This window comes from Melanerpes formicivorus, unplaced genomic scaffold (genome assembly GCF_026170545.1).
Source record: "Melanerpes formicivorus ecotype bairdi unplaced genomic scaffold, bMelFor1.0.p_v2 SCAF_132, whole genome shotgun sequence".
Taxonomy (NCBI): Eukaryota; Metazoa; Chordata; class Aves; order Piciformes; family Picidae; genus Melanerpes; species Melanerpes formicivorus.
The window spans coordinates 268,664-288,923 of NW_027142484.1; the positions used below are offsets into that span (position 1 = coordinate 268,664).

A 20,260-nucleotide genomic window follows, 5' to 3' on the forward strand; every position below is an offset into this window, starting at 1 on the left:
CTGATGAGGGCACAGACAGACAGACAGAGTCTGCTCAGCAAGTTTGCCGATGATACCAAACTGGGAGGCTTGGCTGAGACACCTGAAGGCTGTGAGGCCATTCAGAGACTTGGACAGACTGAGAGCTGGGCAGAGAGGAACCTGATGAGGTTCAACAAGGCTCAGTGCAGAGTCCTGCAGCTGGGCAGGAAGAATAAACTGCAGCAGGACAGGTTGGGAGGGGATCTGCTGCAGAGCAGCCCTGTGGAGAGGGACCTGGGAGTGCTGGTGGACAACAAGCTCTGCATGGGACAGCAATGTGCCCTGGGGGCCAAGAGGGCCAATGGGGACCTGGGGTGCATTCAGAGGAGTGTGTCCAGCAGATCCAGGGAGGTTCTCCTCCCCCTCTACTCTGCCCTGCTGAGACCTAACCTGGAATATTGCATCCAGCTCTGGGCTCCCCAGTTCAGGAGGGACAGGGATCTGCTGGAGAGAGTCCAAGGGAGGGCTATGAGGATGCTGAAGGGGCTGGAGCACTGCCTGGGGAAGAGAGGCTGAGAGCCCTGGGGTTGTTTAGTCTGGAGAGGAGAAGGCTGAGAGGGATCTGATCAATGTCTATCAATAGCTGAGGGCTGGGGGTCAAGAGGGAGGGCACAGGCTCTGCTCACTTGCACCCTGAGATAGGACAAGGGGCAATGGATAGAAACTCCAGCACAGGAGGTTCCACCTCAGCATGAGGAGGAACTTCTTCACTGGGAGGGTCCCAGAGCACTGGAACAGGCTGCCCAGAGAGGTTGTGGAGTCTCCTTCTCTGGAGCCTTTCCAGCCCCATCTGGATGCATTCCTGTGTGACCTGTGCTGGATTCTCTGCTCCTGCTCTGCCAGGGGGGTTGGACTGGATGATCTCTTTTGGGACCCTTCCAACCCCTAACATCCTGGGAACTGTGATCCTGTGATCCCAGGCAGTGAGGGACATCTTCAGGAGGAACAAATCCAGGATGGTTGCCACCAGAACCCCTGCAGCCAGCAAGGGCTGAGGCAACACAAGAGGCAGGAGAATGAGGACCTGTGAGCCCTCCAGAGGACTTGGTGGGGCCTGAAGGAGAGGGGGCTGCAGGGTCTGGACCTCCTGAGCAGCATGGGACAGGAGAGCAGAGGAAGCAGAGCCCAGAAGGTGAGGAGAGAAGAGCCCCTGGAGGCACAGTGAGGACCTGATGCCCCAACCTGTGGTGGCACTTCTGGCCTGCAGGGAGCCTGAGGGCTTGGCCTGGAGGGCAACAGCTCAGCCAGGCTGCTCCTGAAGCCTGGCCTGGTGTTGGCACTGCAGGAGTGAGGATCCCTCTCCACACAGCTCCAGCTCCTGCTGCCACAGCTCAGAGCCAGGGGGAGAAGCCTCCTGGAGCTGGGTGGCCTCCCAGCAGATGGCCCTGGCAGAACTGGGACCAGCAGGAGGTAAACTGCAGCAGCAGGAGCGAGGAGGCAACCTCCATGCCTGGGTGCAGGCTGCAGAGGGGGTGAGGAGCTGTCACTGCTGGATGATGAGCTGAGCAAAGGCCATGGTGGAGCAGAGGACAATGACATGAGGAACCCAAGTGACCTCATGGGAGTCAGTGGAGCACCCACAGAGGGAGGCTCAGCTTTGAAAACCATGGGAAGAGCTGATGGGAGATGGTTTCTGGTCAACCAAGGAGAACCTTCAGCCTTTGAGGGTGTGGGGCTCATTATGGGATGGCAGGAAGAACATTCTGACCAGAGCAGGGATTCTCCTGCCCCTCTGCTCTGCCCTGCTGAGGCCACAGCTGGAGCCCTGGGGCCAGTGCTGGGCTCCCCAGTTCAGAGAGACTGGGAGCTGCTGGAGAGAGTCCAGGGGAGGCTGGGAAGATGCTGAGGGGCCTGGAGCAGCTCTGTGAGGAGCAAAGGCTGAGAGCCCTGGGGCTGAGAGCCTGCAGAAGAGCAGCCCCAGAGGCATCAATGCTCAGCAGGAGCTGAAGGAGCTGTGGGGGTCCCTTGCAGCGGAGAGTTCCAAGCCTCACCATATTGGGATAGTGCCAGACCTACTGAGATGCTCAGAGCCAGGAGCAGGGAGGGATGAGGGTCAGCCTGCACTGGGCACTACTGAGGCCACACCTGGAATCCTGGGGTCAATTTTGGGCCCCTCACTCCCAGAAGGACATTGAGAGGCTGGGGCAGGTCCAGAGAAGGGCAAAGAAGCAGGGGAAGGGTCTAGAGAAGTGCTGAGGAGCAGCTGAGGCAGCTGGGGTGGTTGAGTCTGAAGAGAAGGAGGCTGAGGGGAGACCTTCTGGCTCTCTACAGCTCCCTGCAGGGAGGCTGCAGCCAGGTGGGGTTGGTCTCTTCTCCCACAGAACAAGGGAGAGGACAAGAAGAAATGGCCTCAAGGTGTCCCAGGAAGGGCTGAGGTTGGCCATGAGGAAACAATTTGTGCCCCTTGAGGGTTGTCCAGGCCTGGCCCAGTGTTGAAGTCCCCATCCCTGGAGGGGTGTCAAAGCTGTGGAGCTGAGGGATATGGGTTGGTGGTGCCTTGGCAGTGCTGGGGTTAGGCTTGGACCTGATGAACTTTAAAGTCTCTTCCAATCCCAATGACTTTGTGACTCTATCCCACCTAACACGTGGTCTCTCCACAGAGCTGGGGTCCACCTGGCCTCACCCCACCTCACCTGCCACCACTGCTGCCCTGGAAGGAGGAGGATTCTCCTCACATCCCCTCCTGCACTGACACTGGAAACATCTCCAAGTGGAACCAATTCCCTGGGACCCCTTCACAGCAGAGACACAGGAAGGAGAGGCTTGGCTGAAGGCTCCACCAATGCTTTGACCACTGCCTTAGAGCATCTTCTCCAGACCTTGGAGACTCTATCTTGTCCCATTCCCACCACACATCCCCAGCATGGATTCTGAATGTCACCTTCAGCCCAACACCCACCTCTCCACCCAGACATCAGCCCAACACCCACCTCTCCACCCAGACATCAACATAGCATCCACCTCTCCACCCAGACATCAGCCCAACATCCACCTCTCCACCCAGACATCAACCCAGCATCCACCTCTCCACCCAGACATCAGCCCAACATCCAACTCTCCACCCAGACATCAGCCCAACATCCACCTCTCCACCCAGACATCAACCCAACATCCACCTCTCCACCCAGACATCAACATAGCATCCACCTCTCCACCCAGACATCAGCCCAACATCCAACTCTCCACCCAGACATCAGCCCAGCATCCACCTTTCCAACAGACATGATCCTCTTGGGTCCCAACCACCTTTCCATCATACATGATCCACTTGATTCCCAACCACCTTTCCATCATACATGATCCTCTTGATTCCCAACCACCTTTCCATCAAGACATGATCCACTTGAGTCCCAACCACCTTTCCATCAAGACATGATGCACCTGAGTCCCAGCCAGCCCCCAGCTCCCCAGGGGCAGTGTCCTGCTGGAGGTCTCACCTCGATCAGGAAGTCCCCGGTGCGCAGCCCTGCTCTCCAGGCCACACCTTCTACGTCCACTGACTCCAGGTACTGCAGCGCAGGGAAGGCTGGGGTGGGGGTGAACTCCTCAATTGGGGTCTCAGCTGCAAACAGAAGGAGACAGCCATTGGGGCAGGGTGGAAAGGGTAGGCAAGAAGGTGGACACCAGCTCCCAGGAGCTGAGGGAAGCCTCGTTGGGAAGGTTCAGGATGACACCGGCTTGGCGCTGGAAGAGGGTGGGGAGAGGCCGGAAGAGGTTGCCCAGGGAGGTTGTGGATGTCACAGCATCACAGTATCACCAAGGTTGGAAGAGACCTCAAAGATCATCAAGTCCAACCTGTCACCACAGACCTCATGACTAGACCGTGACACCAAGTACCACATCCAATCCCCTCTTGAACACCTCCAGGCATGGTGACTCCACCACCTCCCTGGGCAGCACATTCCAATGGTGAATGACTCTCTCAGTGAAGAACTTTCTCCTCACCTCCAGCCTAAACTTCCCCTGGTGCAGCTTGAGACTGTGTCCTCTTGTTCTGGTGCTGGTTGCTTGAGAGAAGAGACCAACCCCCACCTGGCTACAACCTCCCTTCAGGTAGTTGTAGAGAGCAATGAGGTCTCCCCTGAGCCTCCTCTTCTCCAGGCTAAGCAACCCCAGCTCCCTCAGCCTCTCCTCACAGGGCTGTGCTCAAGGCCTCTCCCCAGCCTTGTTGCCCTTCTCTGGACACCTTCAAGTGTCTCAATGTCCTTCTTAAACTGAGGGGCCCAGAACTGGGCACAAGACTCAAGGTGTGGCCTAACCAATGCAGAGTACAGGGGCACAATGACTTCCCTGCTCCTGCTGGCCACACTATTCTTGATCCAGGCCAGGATGCCATTGGCCTTCTTGGCCACCTGGGCACACTGCTGGCTCATGTTTAGGTGGCTGTCAACCAGCACCCCCAGGTCCCTCTCTGCCTGGCTGCTCTCCAGCCACTCTGACCCCAGCCTGTAGCTCTGCATGGGGTTGTTGTGGCCAAAGTGCAGCACCTGGCACTTGGATTTGTTGAATGCCATCCTGTTGGACTCTGCCCATCTGTCCAGTCAGTCGAGGTCCCTCTGCAGAGCCCTTCCTCCCTCTAACAGATCAACTCCTGCCCCCAGCTTGGTGTCATCTGCAAATTTACTGATGATGGACTCAATGCCCTCATCCAGATCATCAATGAAGATGTTAAAGAGCACAGGGCCCAGCACTGATCCTTGGGGCACACCACTAGTGCCCGGCTGCCAGCTGGATGTGGCACCATTCACCACCACTCTCTGGGTTCAGCCTCCAGCCAGTTCCTAACCCAGCTCAGAGTGCTGCTGTCCAAGCCATGAGCTGACAGCTTGGCCAGGAGTTAGCTGTGGGGGACGGTGTCAAAGGCCAGGCCAGGCTAGATGAGGCCTTAAGCAACATGGGCTGGTGGAAGGTGTCCCTGTGCAGGTCCCTTCCAATTCAACCCATTCCACGAATCTCTGGCACCCCTGTTGGAAGCAGAGCTAGTGCCATGTGTCTCCTGGACTCACCAGCCTCGACCCTGAAATGGCCCCGAAGCCTCCCAGCTGTGTCCTCACGTCCCCACAAGGTCCCAGCAGCCTCTCCTCTCTCCCAGTACCACAGAAGAAATGAGAAGCTCATCTAAGACCGATGCCAAGAGGTGAAGAACTTGCTCCCCCTGGCTCTCCAGCTGAGTGAGCTTCTCCAGGTGGAAGGTGCCACGGGGGGGGGGCTCTGCTGACTCCAGCTGGGCAACCCCTGGGCAGCTGCTGCAGATAGGACTCCTGCTTTCCACACCCCATACCTGGGCCTCCCTCATACTGCTCCTCCAGAGCAGAAGGCCCCTGGCTGATGGACACCTACGGGCATCAAGTGTCCCCCATCCCTCACCAGGAAGGCTTCAGTTGCATTCCTGCTCGGCCAATCTGCTCCTGCCCCTAGAAGAACACCACTGCCTAGGAAGGACTTTGTCTGATGGACCCAGGCAGCAGCCACACTGCCCAGCTCCAGCTAGCACCACCCAGGATGGAGGAACGTTGTGTGGTGGACATCCAGCCCACAGCAGAGAGGTGCCTGGGGGACCCCTGCTACCTCCCACCCATGGCTGAGCTTAGAATTGGATGAGCTTTGAGGTCTCTTCCAACCCAACCCATTTTCTGATGCTATGTGGTAAGGAACAAGCTTCCTTTGGCTGCTTCTCAAGAGAAGACCTCTGAGGATGTTCAGGAACACCAAGATCTATCAAAGAAACCAAGCAGAAAGCCCTCAGCTTGTCTTCAGAGGTTGGCCAGACCCTGCTCACCCACAGCCTCCAATGGAACCCCAATGGGTTGGTTGCTGTCCCCACCAGCTGGGGCTTTCTAGGGGCTGCTGGTGGATCTCCAAGGAGAGCTTTACCTTTCCTTTAGTGCCAGGAGATCTGCTGCCTCTGCACCTCTGGCACAAAGAGGGGACTCCAGGGGAGCTCTGGCCAGATTGGACAAGGCTTTGAGCAAGCTGCCCCAGTGGAAGTTGTCCCTCTGACTGAGATGCTCCTGGAGAGACTGAAGTCACCAGGATGGGATGAAGCCACCAAGCTTTTGCTTTGCCTCAGGATGTGTTTCCACCAAGAAATGAGGCCAAACTCTGCTCAGGGGTGCCCAGGGACAGCACAAGGGGCGCCAAGTGGAAGCCAGGAGGTTCCATCAGGAGCAAATTGTTTGATGTGAGGGTGCTGGAGGCCTGGAGCAGGCTGCCCTGAGAGGTTGTGGAGTCTCTTTCTGTGGATCCTTCCAACCCCCCCTGGCCATTGTGCCCCTGGGCAAGCTGCTGTGGGTGCCCCTGATGGAGCAGGGGGGGTTGGACTGGCTGAGCTCCAGAGGTCCCTTCCCACCCCACCATGCTGGGATCTGGGGTGAAACCAGTCCAGTGCTTGACACAAGCAGGGAGTTCAGGTCTCATGGTCTTGACCAGGGTGATGCAGGCTCCTGGAGATGACAGCTTGAGGAGTACAAGGGGACACTGTGCATGACTTCCTCTGCAGGGTATCTAACAGCAGAGCATGGAGATGGAGCTGCAAAGCAGCACCCAAGAGGCCCTCAGGGCCTCCTGCTGTCCTTCCTCCAGCAGAGCCATCCTCACCCACACAGGAGAGGAGCTGAAGGTAGTAGGTAGGTCACGGTTGTGTGACCATCTGAACCAACATACGGAGCCCAGGAACCATGGAAACCAGCTCCAAACCTTGGCCAGGCTGCTCACCTTGGCCCACTGAGCTGCAGATGCATGGGGCTTGTCCTCACATGAACCTGGTGCCATGGTTGAGTTGATTAGATGGTGTTGGGTGATAGGTTGGACTTGATGATCTCAAAGCTCTCTTCCAACCTGGTCTATTCTTTTCTTTTCTATTCTATTCTATTCTATTCTATTCTATTCTATTCTATTCTATTCTATTCTATCCCATCCCATCCCATCCCATCCCATCCCATTCCATTCCATTCCATTCCATTCCATTCCACCCATGCAGGACTCCATTCAGAAGAACAAGGGGTAGAAGGACACTCCACCAGCAGAGGGGCAGCCCTGAGCAGGAGCCAGGCTGACTTTGACCACCAAATGTCTTCTCCAGAGCCTGCTGCTGCTGCTGGAACAAACTCTGGGCCCTGGAGACTCGTGGCAAGCAAGTCAGAACCCCTGTGAGATCCTGCAGGAGCAGCACCAGGACCTTCATCAAAGAGCCCCTGAGGGGATGTGCAGGAAGCAAGGTTGGGTTTGTCAGCAGTGTGAACAGTGGCATGGCCACAACGGGCTGAGGAGAGTGACCCCCAGCACTCCAAGGCCATCAGCAAACCCATGTCCCCTTCAAGAGTTCTGGGCCCCACATCCCCTTCCAGTTCTGGGCCCCTCAGCTTAAGAAAGACATTGAGACTTTTGAACTTGTCCAGAGAAGGGCAACAAAGCTGGGGAGGGGTCTGGAGCACAGCCCTGTGAGGAGAGGCTGAGGGAGCTGGGGTTGCTTAGCCTGGAGAGGAGGAGGCTCAGGGGAGACCTTGGTGCACACTACACCCCCCTGAAGGGAGGTTGTAGCCAGGTGGGTGTTGGTCTCTTCTCCCAGGCAACCATCACCAGAACAAGAGGACACAGTCTCAAGCTGTGCCAGGGGAGGTTTAGGCTGGAGGTTAGGAAGAAGTTCTGCCCAGACAGAGATTGGCCATTGGAATGTGCTGCCCAGGGAGGTGGTGGAGTCCCCATCCCTGGAGGTGTTCAAGAGGGGCCTGGATGTGGCACTTGGAGCCATGGTTCAGCAGCCATGAGGTGTTGGGTGGCAGGTTGGGCTGGATGATCTCTCAGGCCTTTTCCAACCTGGTTGATTCTCTGCTTCTGTGACTCCTGCTTGCTGGGGGCTGCTGATCCTTTGGGTCACAGAATGCATTGGGCTGGTTGCAAGGGACCCCCCAAGGTCATCTTTGTGCAAGCCCCCTGCAGCCAGCAGGGACATCTCAGGCCCCTCAGGCTGCCAAGACAGGAGGAGAGGAGAACCTGCTGCCCTCTTTCCCTCGGGAGGGCTGATTGGCACAGTGCTCCGGCTGGGGGCCGCCAGCTGGAGCTGCTCATGCAGGGACCCCACAAGGAGGTCTTAGGAGGGACCCTGGAGGCCAGGAGGTGGCAGGCAGCAGCCTGGTTGGTTGCCCACAGTGGTGCTGCCACCCTGTGTGTGGCCCAGCAGAGACAGCCAGGAGAGAGCAGCCAGCTGCCTGTGGCCACCACGGTGCCTTGTGGGCTCCAGGGCAGAGCTCCTCAGCTCTGGTGGGAAGGGGCTGCTTGGAGAGGTGACCTGAGAGGGCAGCTCAGGGGCAGGCCTCACCCTGCCACCCCAGGTGGTCCAAGCCCCTGCTGAGGAGTGGGGGGATGCTAGGGGCAGGGTCCTCCTGCTGTGGTGAGGATGAGGAGCAGCTGCTGGTGGACACCTGCAGAGCCCCCATGGGACAAACTGGGTTGATAGCAAAGAATGCTGGAGCTGGTGAGCTTGGGAGAGACCTTTGGGATCATCACAGCCAAGCAAGAGTCCATCTCTGGAGCAGTTCCTGGTTGTTGGGTTGCAGTGGTGTCATCTGCCTGGGGGCTTCATGCACAGGGACCTCAGGAGCTGCTGGGCCAGCCCTGTTCCTCCTGCTGGGTGCAGTGCAGCCCCAGGAGAAGGTGACACTGCAGGGGTCCCTGTGCTTTGCTGGTGGCTTCATCCATCCCTGCCATCCCCTGGCCAAAGGGATCAGCCACAGGAGGCTCCTCAGGAGCAGAGGGATTCTCTGCAGAGCTGTCCTCCAAGCTCCAGGGAAGCAGCAGCTCCACCAGCAAGCAGCAGCAGGATCTTGCCAGCTCCAGCAGAGCCAGAGAGGCTCCTGCTGAGGAGGTGTGAAGGTGGCTGCGGGAGGTGCCGCCGGCAGCTTCTCCTCCCGGCGCTGGCCAACGCCTGACAAGTCATCCCCCCACCTATTTCTGGAACTGCCAGGAGCCAGCTGACTCCCCCAAAGCCTGCTCCAGAAGCCCAGCTCCTCCCAGCACCGGGCTCCACCAAAGCTCCTGGGGCAGCCCCTCAGCCCAAGCCCAGGCCTGGCCCTCAGCTGCCACAGGGGCTGCCCAGCAGGAGGGGAGAAGGACCTGGGGCATGGCCTGAAGCTCTGAAGGTGAGAGGGGAGGCTCAGGGTCTCTGCCTGCCCAGCTGCAGGGTCCTAGAGTCACAGAACCATAGAATCATGGAATCAATAAGGTTGGAAGAGACCTCAGAGATCATCCAGCCCAACCTGTCACCCAATATCTCCTGACTACTAAACCATGGCTCCAAGTGCCACATCCAATCCCCTCTTGAACACCTCCGGTGATGCTGACTCCACCACCTCCCTGGGCAGCACATTCCAATGGCCAATCTCTCTTGCTGGGCAGAACTTCTTCCTAACCTCCAGCCTAAACTTCCCCTGGCACAGCTTGAGACTGTGTCCTCTTGTTCTGGTGCTGCTTGCCTGGGAGAAGAGACCAACCCCCACCTGGCTACAACCTCCCTTCAGGTTGTTGTAGACAGCAAGAAGGTCTCCCCTGAGCCTCCTCTTCTCCAGGCTAAGCAACCCCAGCTCCCTCAGCCTCTCCTCACAGGGCTGTGCTCCAGACCCCTCCCCAGCTTTGTTGCCCTTCTCTGGACACCTTCCAGCATCTCAACCTCCTTCCTAAACTGAGGGGCCCAGAACTGGACACAGGACTCAAGGTGTGGCCTAACCAGTGCAGTGTACAGGGGCAGAATGACCTCCCTGTTCCTGCTGGCCACACTGTTCCTGATGCAGGCCAGGATGCCATTGGCCCTCCTGGCCACCTGGGCACACTGCAGGCTCATGTTCAGCCAGCTGTCAACCAGCACCCCCAGGTCCCTCTCTGCCTGGCTGCTCTCCAGCCACTCTGACCCCAGCCTGTAGCACTGCATGGGGTTGTTGTGGCCAATGTGCAGAACCTGGCACTTGGATGTGTTCAATCTCCTGCCCTTGGACTCTGCCCATCTGTCCAGCCTGTCGAGGTCCCTCTGCAGAGCCTCTCTACCCTCCAGCAGATCAACTCCTGCCCCCAGCTTGGTGTCATCAGCAAATTTGCTGATGATGGACTCAATGCCCTCATCCAGATAATCAATAAAGATGTTAAAGAGCACAGGGCCCAGCACTGATCCCTGGGGCACACCACTAGTGCCTGGCTGCCAGCTGGATGTGGCACCATTCACCACCACTCTCTGGGCTCAGCCTCCACCCAGTTCCTAACCCAATGCAGTGTGCTCCCATCCAAGCCAGGGGCTGACAGCTTGGCCAGGAGTTTGCTATGGGGGACAGTGTCAAAGGCCTTGCTGAAGTCCAGGTAGACTACATCCACAGCCTGCCTCACATCCACCAGGCAGTCACCTGGGCATAGGAGATCAAGTGAGTTGGGTTGGAAGGGATCTCCAAAGCTCATCCAGTCCAACCCCCTGCACTCAGCAGGGACATCCTCCACTACAGCAGGCTGCTCAGAGCCCTGTCCAGCCTGACCTGGAATATCTCCAGGGATGAGGCCTCAACCACCTCCCTGGGCAACCTGTTCTGTGGTCCTCTTCCATGGTCTCCATGGAAGCCCTGGTGCTGCACAAATGGGAGCATCCCCACCACTCACCAGTGCTGTCCTACCCTCGCAGCAAATGAGAAGGTCCAGTGAGGTCCTGATCGCTGAGGAGGACCCAGCTGGGCAGAGACAACCATGGAATGGTAGGGGTTGGACCTCTGGGGCTCAGGGAGTCTCCCATTCCATGACTTCCACAATGGATGTAAGGACTTAACCCCATCTCCAGCTGCAAACGTGGTCCCCCAAGCCATGGACAGCCATGTACTCGCTGACCTTCTGCTATGACAGGGAAATGAACGCTCTCCAGAGCCTTCTGACACCCAGGCCACCAAGAAAAGCTGACAGGCTTCCAGAGGTGGCTCACAGGAACCAGCTGGGCGCCTGCAGATGCTGCAAGGAACCTCAGCAGCCCAGGAAGAGGCCAAGAGCAGATCGGCTGCAGGGAGCGGGCAGCCCCTGAAGAGCCCCTTCCTGCCACCACTCAAGGTGGTGGGACAGCCCCCACCAGCTGAACTGGTTTCCTGGCAAGGAGAAGGAGCCTGATGTGAGGCACTCAGGTCATGGCAGCAGCCCCAGCCACATCCATCTCCTGCCAGGCTCATCCCTGCTGTAACCCCACGCTTGAGGAGCAGTGCCCCACACCTCCCCACCATGGGGCTCTGGGGAACCCTCCATCAGAGCTCAGAAGCATCTGAGGGTGCTTCAAGGGTCTGGTGTTGCTGTTGGCAATCAGGTCTGGACTCAGCCTGAGGGCAAGCCCTGTCCCCAGCTCTACTGATGGGACTTGTGGAGACTCCAGACACCACCTTCTGAGGCCTGGAGGCCACCCATCCCCAGAACCTGCACCAGCTGTAAGGTGTCACCAGGGCCTGGAAGATGCAGGGAAGAAGAAAACTCATCCTCAGGAGAGGGAATGAAGGTTGGAGCAGAAGCAGGAGACACACAGACAGGGGAGGCCACCAGCTCTTCATCACCACTGTCCTGCACTTGGCCTCTTCACCTCAGCTCCTCACCTCCTCACCACCTCACCCCAGCCCCTTCATCACCTCACCCCAGCTCCTCACCACCTCACCCCAGCCCCTTCATCACCTCACCCCAGCTCCTCACCACCTCACCCCAGCCCCTTCATCACCTCACCCCAGCTCCTCACCTCCTCACCACCTCACCCCAGCTCCTCACCACCTCATCCCAGCACCTTCATCACCTCACCCCAGCTCCTCACCTCCTCACCACCTCACCCCAGCTCCTCACCTCATCACCTCACCCCAGCTCCTCACCTCCTCACCACCTCACCCCAGCTCCTCACCTCATCACCTCACCCCAGCCCCTTCATCACCTCACCGCAGCCCCTTCACCACCTCACCCCAGCTCTTTCACCTCCACCCCACACCTCCCCACTTCCTCACCCCAGCTCCTTCATCACCTCACCCTAGCTCCTTTACCTCCTCACTCCATCTCCTCACCTCCTTGTCCCAGCTCCTCACCTCCACATCCCATCTCCTCACCTCCACCCCCCATCTCCTCACCTCCACCCCCCATCTCCTCACCTCCTCACTCCAGCTCCTCACCTCCTCACTCCAGCTCCTCACCACCTCACCCCAGCTCCTCACCACCTCACTCCAGCTCCTCACCACCTCACCCCAGCTCCTCACCTCCTCATCCCGGCTCCTCATCACCTCACCTCAGCTTCTCATCACCGCACCACCTCACTCCAGCTCCTCACCACCTCATCACCTCACCCCAGCTCCTCACCACCTCACCCCAGCTCCTCACCACCTCACCCCAGCCCCTTCACCACCTCACCCTAGCCCCTCTCTTCCACCCCCAGCAGAGAAAGGGGCACATGGAGCCTGCAAACCTTAGGAGGGCAAAACAGTGATGCCCACTGAAGCCCAAACCACAGCAGTGCCCACTGAAGCCCAAACAAATCTGTTGTCTGGCTTGGGTGGCAGCAGGCAGGACAGGAGTGGAAATAGCCCAGGCTGGATTTGGGCTGTGCCCAGGGCTCCAGGGCTGTGCCCCAGGCATGGACAGGGAGCACGGTCAGGGTGGGAGCTGCAGGACACAGTTCCTGGTTTGGCTTCATGGTTGAGCCCAGCAGGGCTGGCAGCAGCAGGACTGCACAGCCAGAGCAGGGTGAGATTCTTCAGGCATAGAGATAAAAATGCCAGGGAGGACCTGGGCACTGCCCCCTAGGCTCACAGCTGGAGCCCAGCAGCTGCTCCTCAAGTGCCCAGAAAGGCAGAGGTGAGAAGGTCCTAGAGATGGACACCTCCAAAGCCCAGGAGGAGCTGGAGATCTCATGGACTGTACACACCAGCAGAGCTGAGCTGCACCCGAGAAGGTCCCCAAGGAGACCCCAAAGGGGGGAAGAAGGTCCTAGAGATGGACACCTCCAAAGCCCAGAGCCACCCCAGGAGCAGCTACCACCCACAGCATTCCAGGAACCACACACACAGGCAGAGCTGAGCTGCACCAGAGGAGGGGAAGGGTCCCTGAGGGGACCCCAAAGGAGGGGTGAGAAGGTCCTAGAGGTGGACACCTCCAAAGCCCAGAGCCACCCCAGGAACAGCTACCACCCACAGCATTCCAGGAACCATGAACACAGGCAGAGCTGAGCTGCACCAAGGGAGGGGAAGGGTCCCTGAGGAGACCCCAAAGCAGAGGTGAGAAGGTCCTAGAGGTGGACACCTCCCCACCCCAGGAGGAGCTGGAGCTGCTCCTCTGCCACCGATGGCATCTCACGGACTGCACACACCAGCAGAGCTGAGCTGCACCAGGGGAGGGGAAGGGTCTCTAAGGAGACCCCCAGAGCAAGGGGATCTAAGGAGACTCTGAAGAGGTGAAGAAGGTCCCACAGATGGACTCTTCCAAAGCCCAGAGCCACCCCAGGAGGAGCTACCGCCAACAGCATTCCAGGAACCACGCAGCCAGCCAAGAGAAGGTTCCCCAAGGAGCGCCCCCCAAGAGCAGAGCTGCTGGGCACAGGCAGGACGAGGAGGTGCTGGGTATCAGGAGAAGCAGCCGTACCCAACCCCCCCCCTCCCCCCCCCCCCGGAGGCCCCCTTACCTTTGGCCCCTCGCAGCACGAACCCGAAGCCCTCATGCTCCCTCTTCTGCAGCACGGCCGTCTTCTCCTCGATGATGTAGTCACTGGGCAGGAAAGAGCACAAAAGCAGGATGCTGGGGTTAGAGCTCAGCACCATGCTGCCCACCGCGGGTGGCCTCGCTGCCCGGGCACCAGGAGACCTCTTCTCATCCAGCCTCTCATCTCAGCGAGGAGCTGGGCACCAGCTGCCGCCCCCCCGCTTCCCTTGCCCGGAATCAGGAGATCACACAAAAGAAGATGATGAAGATGAAAGCTCCTCTGGTTTGGGGCGGGGGGGGGGGGGGGGGGAGGGAGGAGGGGGGGTGGGTGTGGGTGGAGGAAGAACCTGCTGCCTGGGCCACCCTTCTGCCCACCGCTCCCCTCCTCGGGCACCTGCACTGGCATGCAGGGGGGCTGGTGGAAGCCCGCTGGGGGGCTCCCCTTTAAAGGATGCCCTGAGTGCAGCAGCAGCAGCAGCAGCAGGTACGGGGGGCACGGGGAAGCTCCCCAGGGCTGGAGGAGGACAGGAGAGGAGCCTCCTCCACACGGGCGAGGTCCCGGCAGACAGGCAGGCAGCAGAGTTGAGAGGCTGGTGCTGGGGGCTCCTCCGGCGATGCCCCCCTCCAGCTGGTTGCTAAGAGACGGGGCCGGCACTAGCGAGGGGGTGGGGGGGGCAGGCATTGTCCTACTTTAAGGAGGCTGCTCCCCGGCCCTCCAGTCCAGAAGAAGGGGCACAATCCAGCGCTGGAGACGCGGGATGGGAGAACCGGCTCCAAAGGGACGCGGCCACCACCGACCCTTGCGGCGAAGCAGCTCCAGCGCGGCGTGCGGGGAGGGGGGAGGGGGCTGGGAGGGGGCTTCTGGCAGCGAGGAGCAGCGGCAGCAGCCGAGGCGCAGCCCTGCAGAGCCCTCCCAGCTGAGCTGCAGGGCTGACATCAGAGCAGAATTAATCAGGGGACCTCCTCGGCACGGCGGGGAAGGGGCTCCCGACGCCCAGCGCCTGGCGAGGGGGGCGGCGTGGGATGGAGCCGGCCCGGGGTGGGGGCGGCGGGGGAGGCGCTGCAGCCAGCGCACAGAGCTTGGGCGAGGGGGAGGGGGGGGGAGTGCAGCCAGTGACGATGGAGTTAACGCAGTAATGAAAGGGTTAAGCTAACCAGGATGGACTTAACCCAAAGATGATGAGGTTAAACCAACCATGAAGGGGTTAAGCTAACCAGGATGGAGTTAACCCAGCAATTATAGAGTTAACTAAGGATGGAGTTAACCAGCAACGATGGAGTTAATCCAACACCATGGAGTTAACCCCTTGGAGTTAACCCGGGGGGGGGGTGGGTGGGTGAAGATCAACATGAAATTAACCTGTCGATGAAGGGGTTAATCCAACCACGATGGGGTTAACTCCTTGGAGATAACCCAAGGGTGAAGGGGTTAAGCTAACCAGGGTGGAGTTAACCCAATAGTGAAGGGGTAAAGCTAACAATGAAGGGGTTGAAGCAGCCACGATGGAGTTAACCCAATAGTGAAGGGGTAGAGCTAACAATGAAGGGGTTGAAGCAGCCACGATGGAGTTAACCCAATAGTGAAGGGGTTAATCTAACCATGATGATTAATTTAACCGAGGGAGGAGAGGGTTAAGTTAACAATAAAGGGGTTAATCACACCACAAGAGAGTTAACCACCACGAAGTTAAGCCAGCAGTGATCAAGTTCACCCAACAACGATGGGGTTAGCCCAGCAGTGAAGGGGCTAATCCAACACGATGGAGTTAACCCAGCGAGGATGAGGTTAACCCAAGGAAGAAGGGGTTAACCCAGCCACCAGGGAGCTAACTCAGAAACGAGGGAGTTAACCCAGCACGGAGTTAACCCAACAGGGAAGGGGTTGATCTAACAGTGAAGGGGTTAACCAGGCCACGACGGAGTTAACTCAGCAAGGATGGAGTTAACTGGCAATGGCGGAGCTGATCCAACGCCATGGAGTTAACCCCTTGGAGTTAACCCAGGGGCGGGTGTGTGGGTGAAGATTAACATGAGATTAACGTGTCGATGAAGGGGTTAGCCCAACCACGACGGGGTTAACCCAACCACGATGGGGTTAGCCCAACCACGACGGGGTTAACGCAACCACGATGGGGTTAGCCCAACCACGACGGGGTTAACGCAACCACGATGGGGTTAACCCCTTGGCGCCAACCCGAGGGTGAAGGGGTTAATGCAGTGAGGAGGGAGTTAACCCAGGCGCGGTGGGGATGGTGGGAAGCACCCAGCCGAGGGGAACAAAGACCTGCACAGCTCCTGGCTGCCGAGAGCAGGTAGAACGGTGGTGGAGGAGGAGGAGGAAGATGAAAGGGAGGAGGTGGAGGAGGAGGATGAAAGGGAGGAGGCGGAGGAGGAGGAGGTGGCCGTGGCACACGGCAGCTGGGCTGGCACACTGCGGTATGAGGGGCTCCAACATGCGCGGTGCCACCACTGCAGGCAGGTCCACGCCCCGCCGGCACACGTGGCCGCGGCCCGGGCCGTGCCCGTGGGGATCGGGGGCTCAGGCTGCACCTCCTGTGCCGGCCCTGCCAGCAGCCTGCAGGGCCAGGGGCGGCAGCGCTGTCTCCCGATGGGCTCACGGAGCTGCCGCCCGGGCTGCTGTGCCCACACGGGCTGCTGCCTGAGCCTCCAGCAGCCTCGGGCTGGCAGTGCCAGGGCAGGGCACACCTCTGCGCCCCAGCACCCTCGGACAGCGCCACACTTAGCCCTGAAGCCCAGCACGGTGAGGTGGGAAGGGACCTCTGGAGCTCAGCCAGTCCAACCCCCCCTGCTCCACCAGGGGCACCCACAGCAGCTTGCCCAGGGGCACAATGGCCAGGGGGGGTTGGAAGGATCCACAGAAGGAGACTCCACAACCTCTCAGGGCAGCCTGCTCCAGGCCTCCAGCACCCTCACACCAAACAAGTTGCTCCTGATGGAACCTCCTGGCTTCCCCTTGGTGTCCCTTGGCCCTTATGCTGTCCCTGGGCACCACTGAGCAGAGCCTGGCCCCAGCCTCTTGCCCCCACAGCTCCTTTAGCTCCTGCGGAGCACTTAGGAGATCCCCTGTGGGGCTGCTCTCCTCCAGGCTCTCAGCCCCAGGTCCTTCAGCCTCTCCTGCCAGAGCTGGAGGCACCACCAGCTCTAGGCAGGCGTTCTGTGCCCCTGCCATGGGCACCACACCACAGTGGCTGCCTGCCAGCAAGCTGGCCAGCAGCCTTCCTCTGCTCTCCCGCCCAAGGGGAGGCCACCACCACAGTCCATGCCCACAGCAGCTGCAGGGATGTGGGCAGGTGCCCAGGAGGCACACAGCAGCCACCAGCCATGGGCACTGACACGAGAGCCAGGCTGCCAGGGGCCTCCCCTCCTCTGCCACTTGGGCATCCCCCATGAAACGCCAGGGTGCCAACCCAAGCAGGGACAAGCCCACACCGAAGGATGCAGGCAGGGCCAAACTTCTGCCACACTGCCAAGCAGGGCCTGCAGCCATCCCTTCAAGCCACATCCCCAGCTGGGTGCCTGGCTCCCAGGAGCAGAGCTGCTTGTGACCAAGGTACTCACCAGGCCTAGAGCAACACCACCTCTGCCCAGCGAGCAGGCTGCCACTGCAGCCAGCCATTGCTGCCAGGCCAGGAGAGGGCATCACAATCCCCCTGACCACAGCCCCACAGCCTGGCAACCCCAACCACAGCCTAGCAGCCCTAACCAGAGCCAGGACACACCAACCACAGCCTGGCAACCCCAACCACAGCCTGGCAACCTCAACCAGAGCCAGGACACACCAACCACAGCCTGGCAACCCCAACCACAGCCTGGCAACCCCAACCAGAGCCAGGACACACTAACCACAGCCTGGTAAACCCAACCACAGCCTGGCAACCCCAACCAGAGCCAGGACACACCAACCACAGCCTGGCAACCCCAACCACAGCCTGGCAACCTCAACCAGAGCCAGGACACACCAACCACAGCCTGGCAACCCCAACCAGAGCCAGGACACACCAACCACAGCCTGGCAACCCCAACCACAGCCTGGCAACCCCAACCAGAGCCTGGCAACCCAAACCAGAGCCAGGACACACCAACCACAGCCTGGCAATGCCAACCACAGCCTGGCAAACCCAAACCAGAGCCAAGACACACCAACCACAGCCTGGCAAAGCCAACCAGAGCCTGGCAACCCCAACCAGAGCCAGGACACACCAACCACAGCCTGGCAACCCCAACCAGAGCCAGGACACACTAACCACAGCCTGGTAAACCCAACCAGAGCCAGGACACACCAACCACAGTCTGGCAATGCCAACCACAGCCTGGCAACCCCAACCAGAGCCAGGACACACCAACCACAGTCTGGCAATGCCAACCACAGCCTGGCAACCCCAACCACAGCCTGGCAACCCCACCCAGAGCCATGACACACCAACCACAGCCTGGCAACCCCAACCACAGCCTGGCAACGCCAGCCAGAGCCAGGACACACCAACCACAACTGGCAACCCCAACCACAGCCTGGCAACCCCAACCAGAGCCTGGCAACCCAAACCAGAGCCAGGACACACCAACCACAGCCTGGCAACCCCAACCACAGCCTGGCAACCTCAACCAGAGCCAGGACACACCAACCACAGCCTGGCAACCCCAACCAGAGCCTGGCAACCCCAACCAGAGCCAGGACACACCAACCACAGTCTGGCAATGCCAACCACAGCCTGGCAACCCCAACCACAGCCTGGCAACCCCACCCAGAGCCATGACACACCAACCACAGCCTGGCAATGCCAACCAGAGCCAGGACACACCAACCACAGCCTGGCAACCCCAACCACAGCCTGGCAACCCCAACCAGAGCCAGGACACACCAACCACAGCCTGGCAACTCCAACCAGAGCCAGGACACACCAACCACAGCCTGGCAACCTCAACCAGAGCCAGGACACACCAACCACAGCCTGGCAACCCCAACCAGAGCCAGGACACACCAACCACAGCCTGGTAAACCCAACCAGAGCCAGGACACACCAACCACAGCCTGGCAACTCCAACCAGAGCCAGGACACACCAACCACAGCCTGGCAACCCCAACCAGAGCCAGGACACACCAACCACAGCCTGGCAACCCCAACCACAGCCTGGCAACCCCAACCAGAGCCTGGCAACCCAAACCAGAGCCAGGACACACCAACCACAGCCTGGCAATGCCAACCACAGCCTGGCAAAGCCAACCAGAGCCAGGACACACCAACCACAGCCTGGCAATGCCAACCACAGCCTGGCAAACCCAAACCAGAGCCAAGACACACCAACCACAGCCTGGCAAAGCCAACCAGAGCCTGGCAACCCCAACCAGAGCCAGGACACACCAACCACAGCCTGGCAAAGCCAACCAGAGCCAGGACACACCAACCACAGCCTGGCAACCCCAACCAGAGCCAGGACACACCAACCACAGCCTGGCAACCCCAACCAGAGCCTGGCAACCCCAACCAGAGCCAGGACACACCAACCACAGTCTGGCAATGCCAACCACAGCCTGGCAACCCCAACCACAGCCTGGCAACCCCAACCAGAGCCATGACACACCAACCACAGCCTGGCAACCCCAACCACAGCCTGGCAACCCCAACCACAGCCTGGCAAACCCAAACCAGAGCCAAGACACACCAACCACAGCCTGGCAACCCCAACCACAGCCTGGCAACCCCAACCAGAGCCAGGACACACCAACCACAGCCTGGTAAACCCAACCAGAGCCAGGACACACCAACCACAGCCTGGCAACCCCAACCAGAGCCTGGCAACCCCAACCAGAGCCAGGACACACCAACCACAGTCTGGCAATGCCAACCACAGCCTGGCAACCCCAACCACAGCCTGGCAACCCCACCCAGAGCCATGACACACCAACCACAGCCTGGCAACCCCAACCACAGCCTGGCAACCCCAACCAGAGCCAGGACACACCAACCACAGCCTGGTAAACCCAACCAGAGCCTGGACACACCAACCACAGCCTGGTAAACCCAACCAGAGCCTGGACACACCAACCACAGCCTGGCAACCCCAACCAGAGCCAGAACACACCAACCACAGCCTGGCAACCCCAACCAGAGCCAGGACACACCAACCACAGCCTGGCAACCCCAACCACAGCCTGGCAACCCCAACCAGAGCCAGGACACACCAACCACAGCCTGGCGACCCCAACCAGAGCCTGGCAACCTCAACCAGAGCCAGGACACACTAACCACAGCCTGGCAATGCCAACCAGAGCCAGGACACACCAACCACAGCCTGGCAAACCCAACCAGAGCCTGGCAACCCCAACCAGAGCCTGGCAACCTCAACCAGAGCCAGGACACACCAACCACAGTCTGGCAAAGCCAACCAGAGCCAGGACACACCAGCCACAGCCTGGCAACCCCAACCAGAGCCTGGCAACCTCAACCAGAGCCAGGACACACTAACCACAGCCTGGCAATGCCAACCAGAGCCAGGACACACCAGCCACAGCCTGGCAACCCCAACCACAGCCTGGCAACCCCAACCAGAG

At 59.7% G+C, this 20,260-nt stretch overlaps 1 protein-coding gene across 2 annotated transcripts in view; it reads right to left on the reverse strand.

The window, feature by feature from the left end:
- SHANK3 (SH3 and multiple ankyrin repeat domains 3) overlaps window positions 1–20,260 on the reverse strand; it is a 253,022-nt gene that overhangs the window by 66,627 nt on the left and 166,135 nt on the right. For both annotated transcript variants that reach the window (XM_068168106.1, XM_068168105.1), the window contains exons 16-17: window positions 13,673–13,755; window positions 3,459–3,583 (exon numbers count right to left, since the gene is read on the reverse strand). In XM_068168106.1, the coding sequence (XP_068024207.1) occupies window positions 3,459–3,583; window positions 13,673–13,755 (208 nt within the window). The remainder of the gene's footprint in view (window positions 1–3,458; window positions 3,584–13,672; window positions 13,756–20,260) is intronic.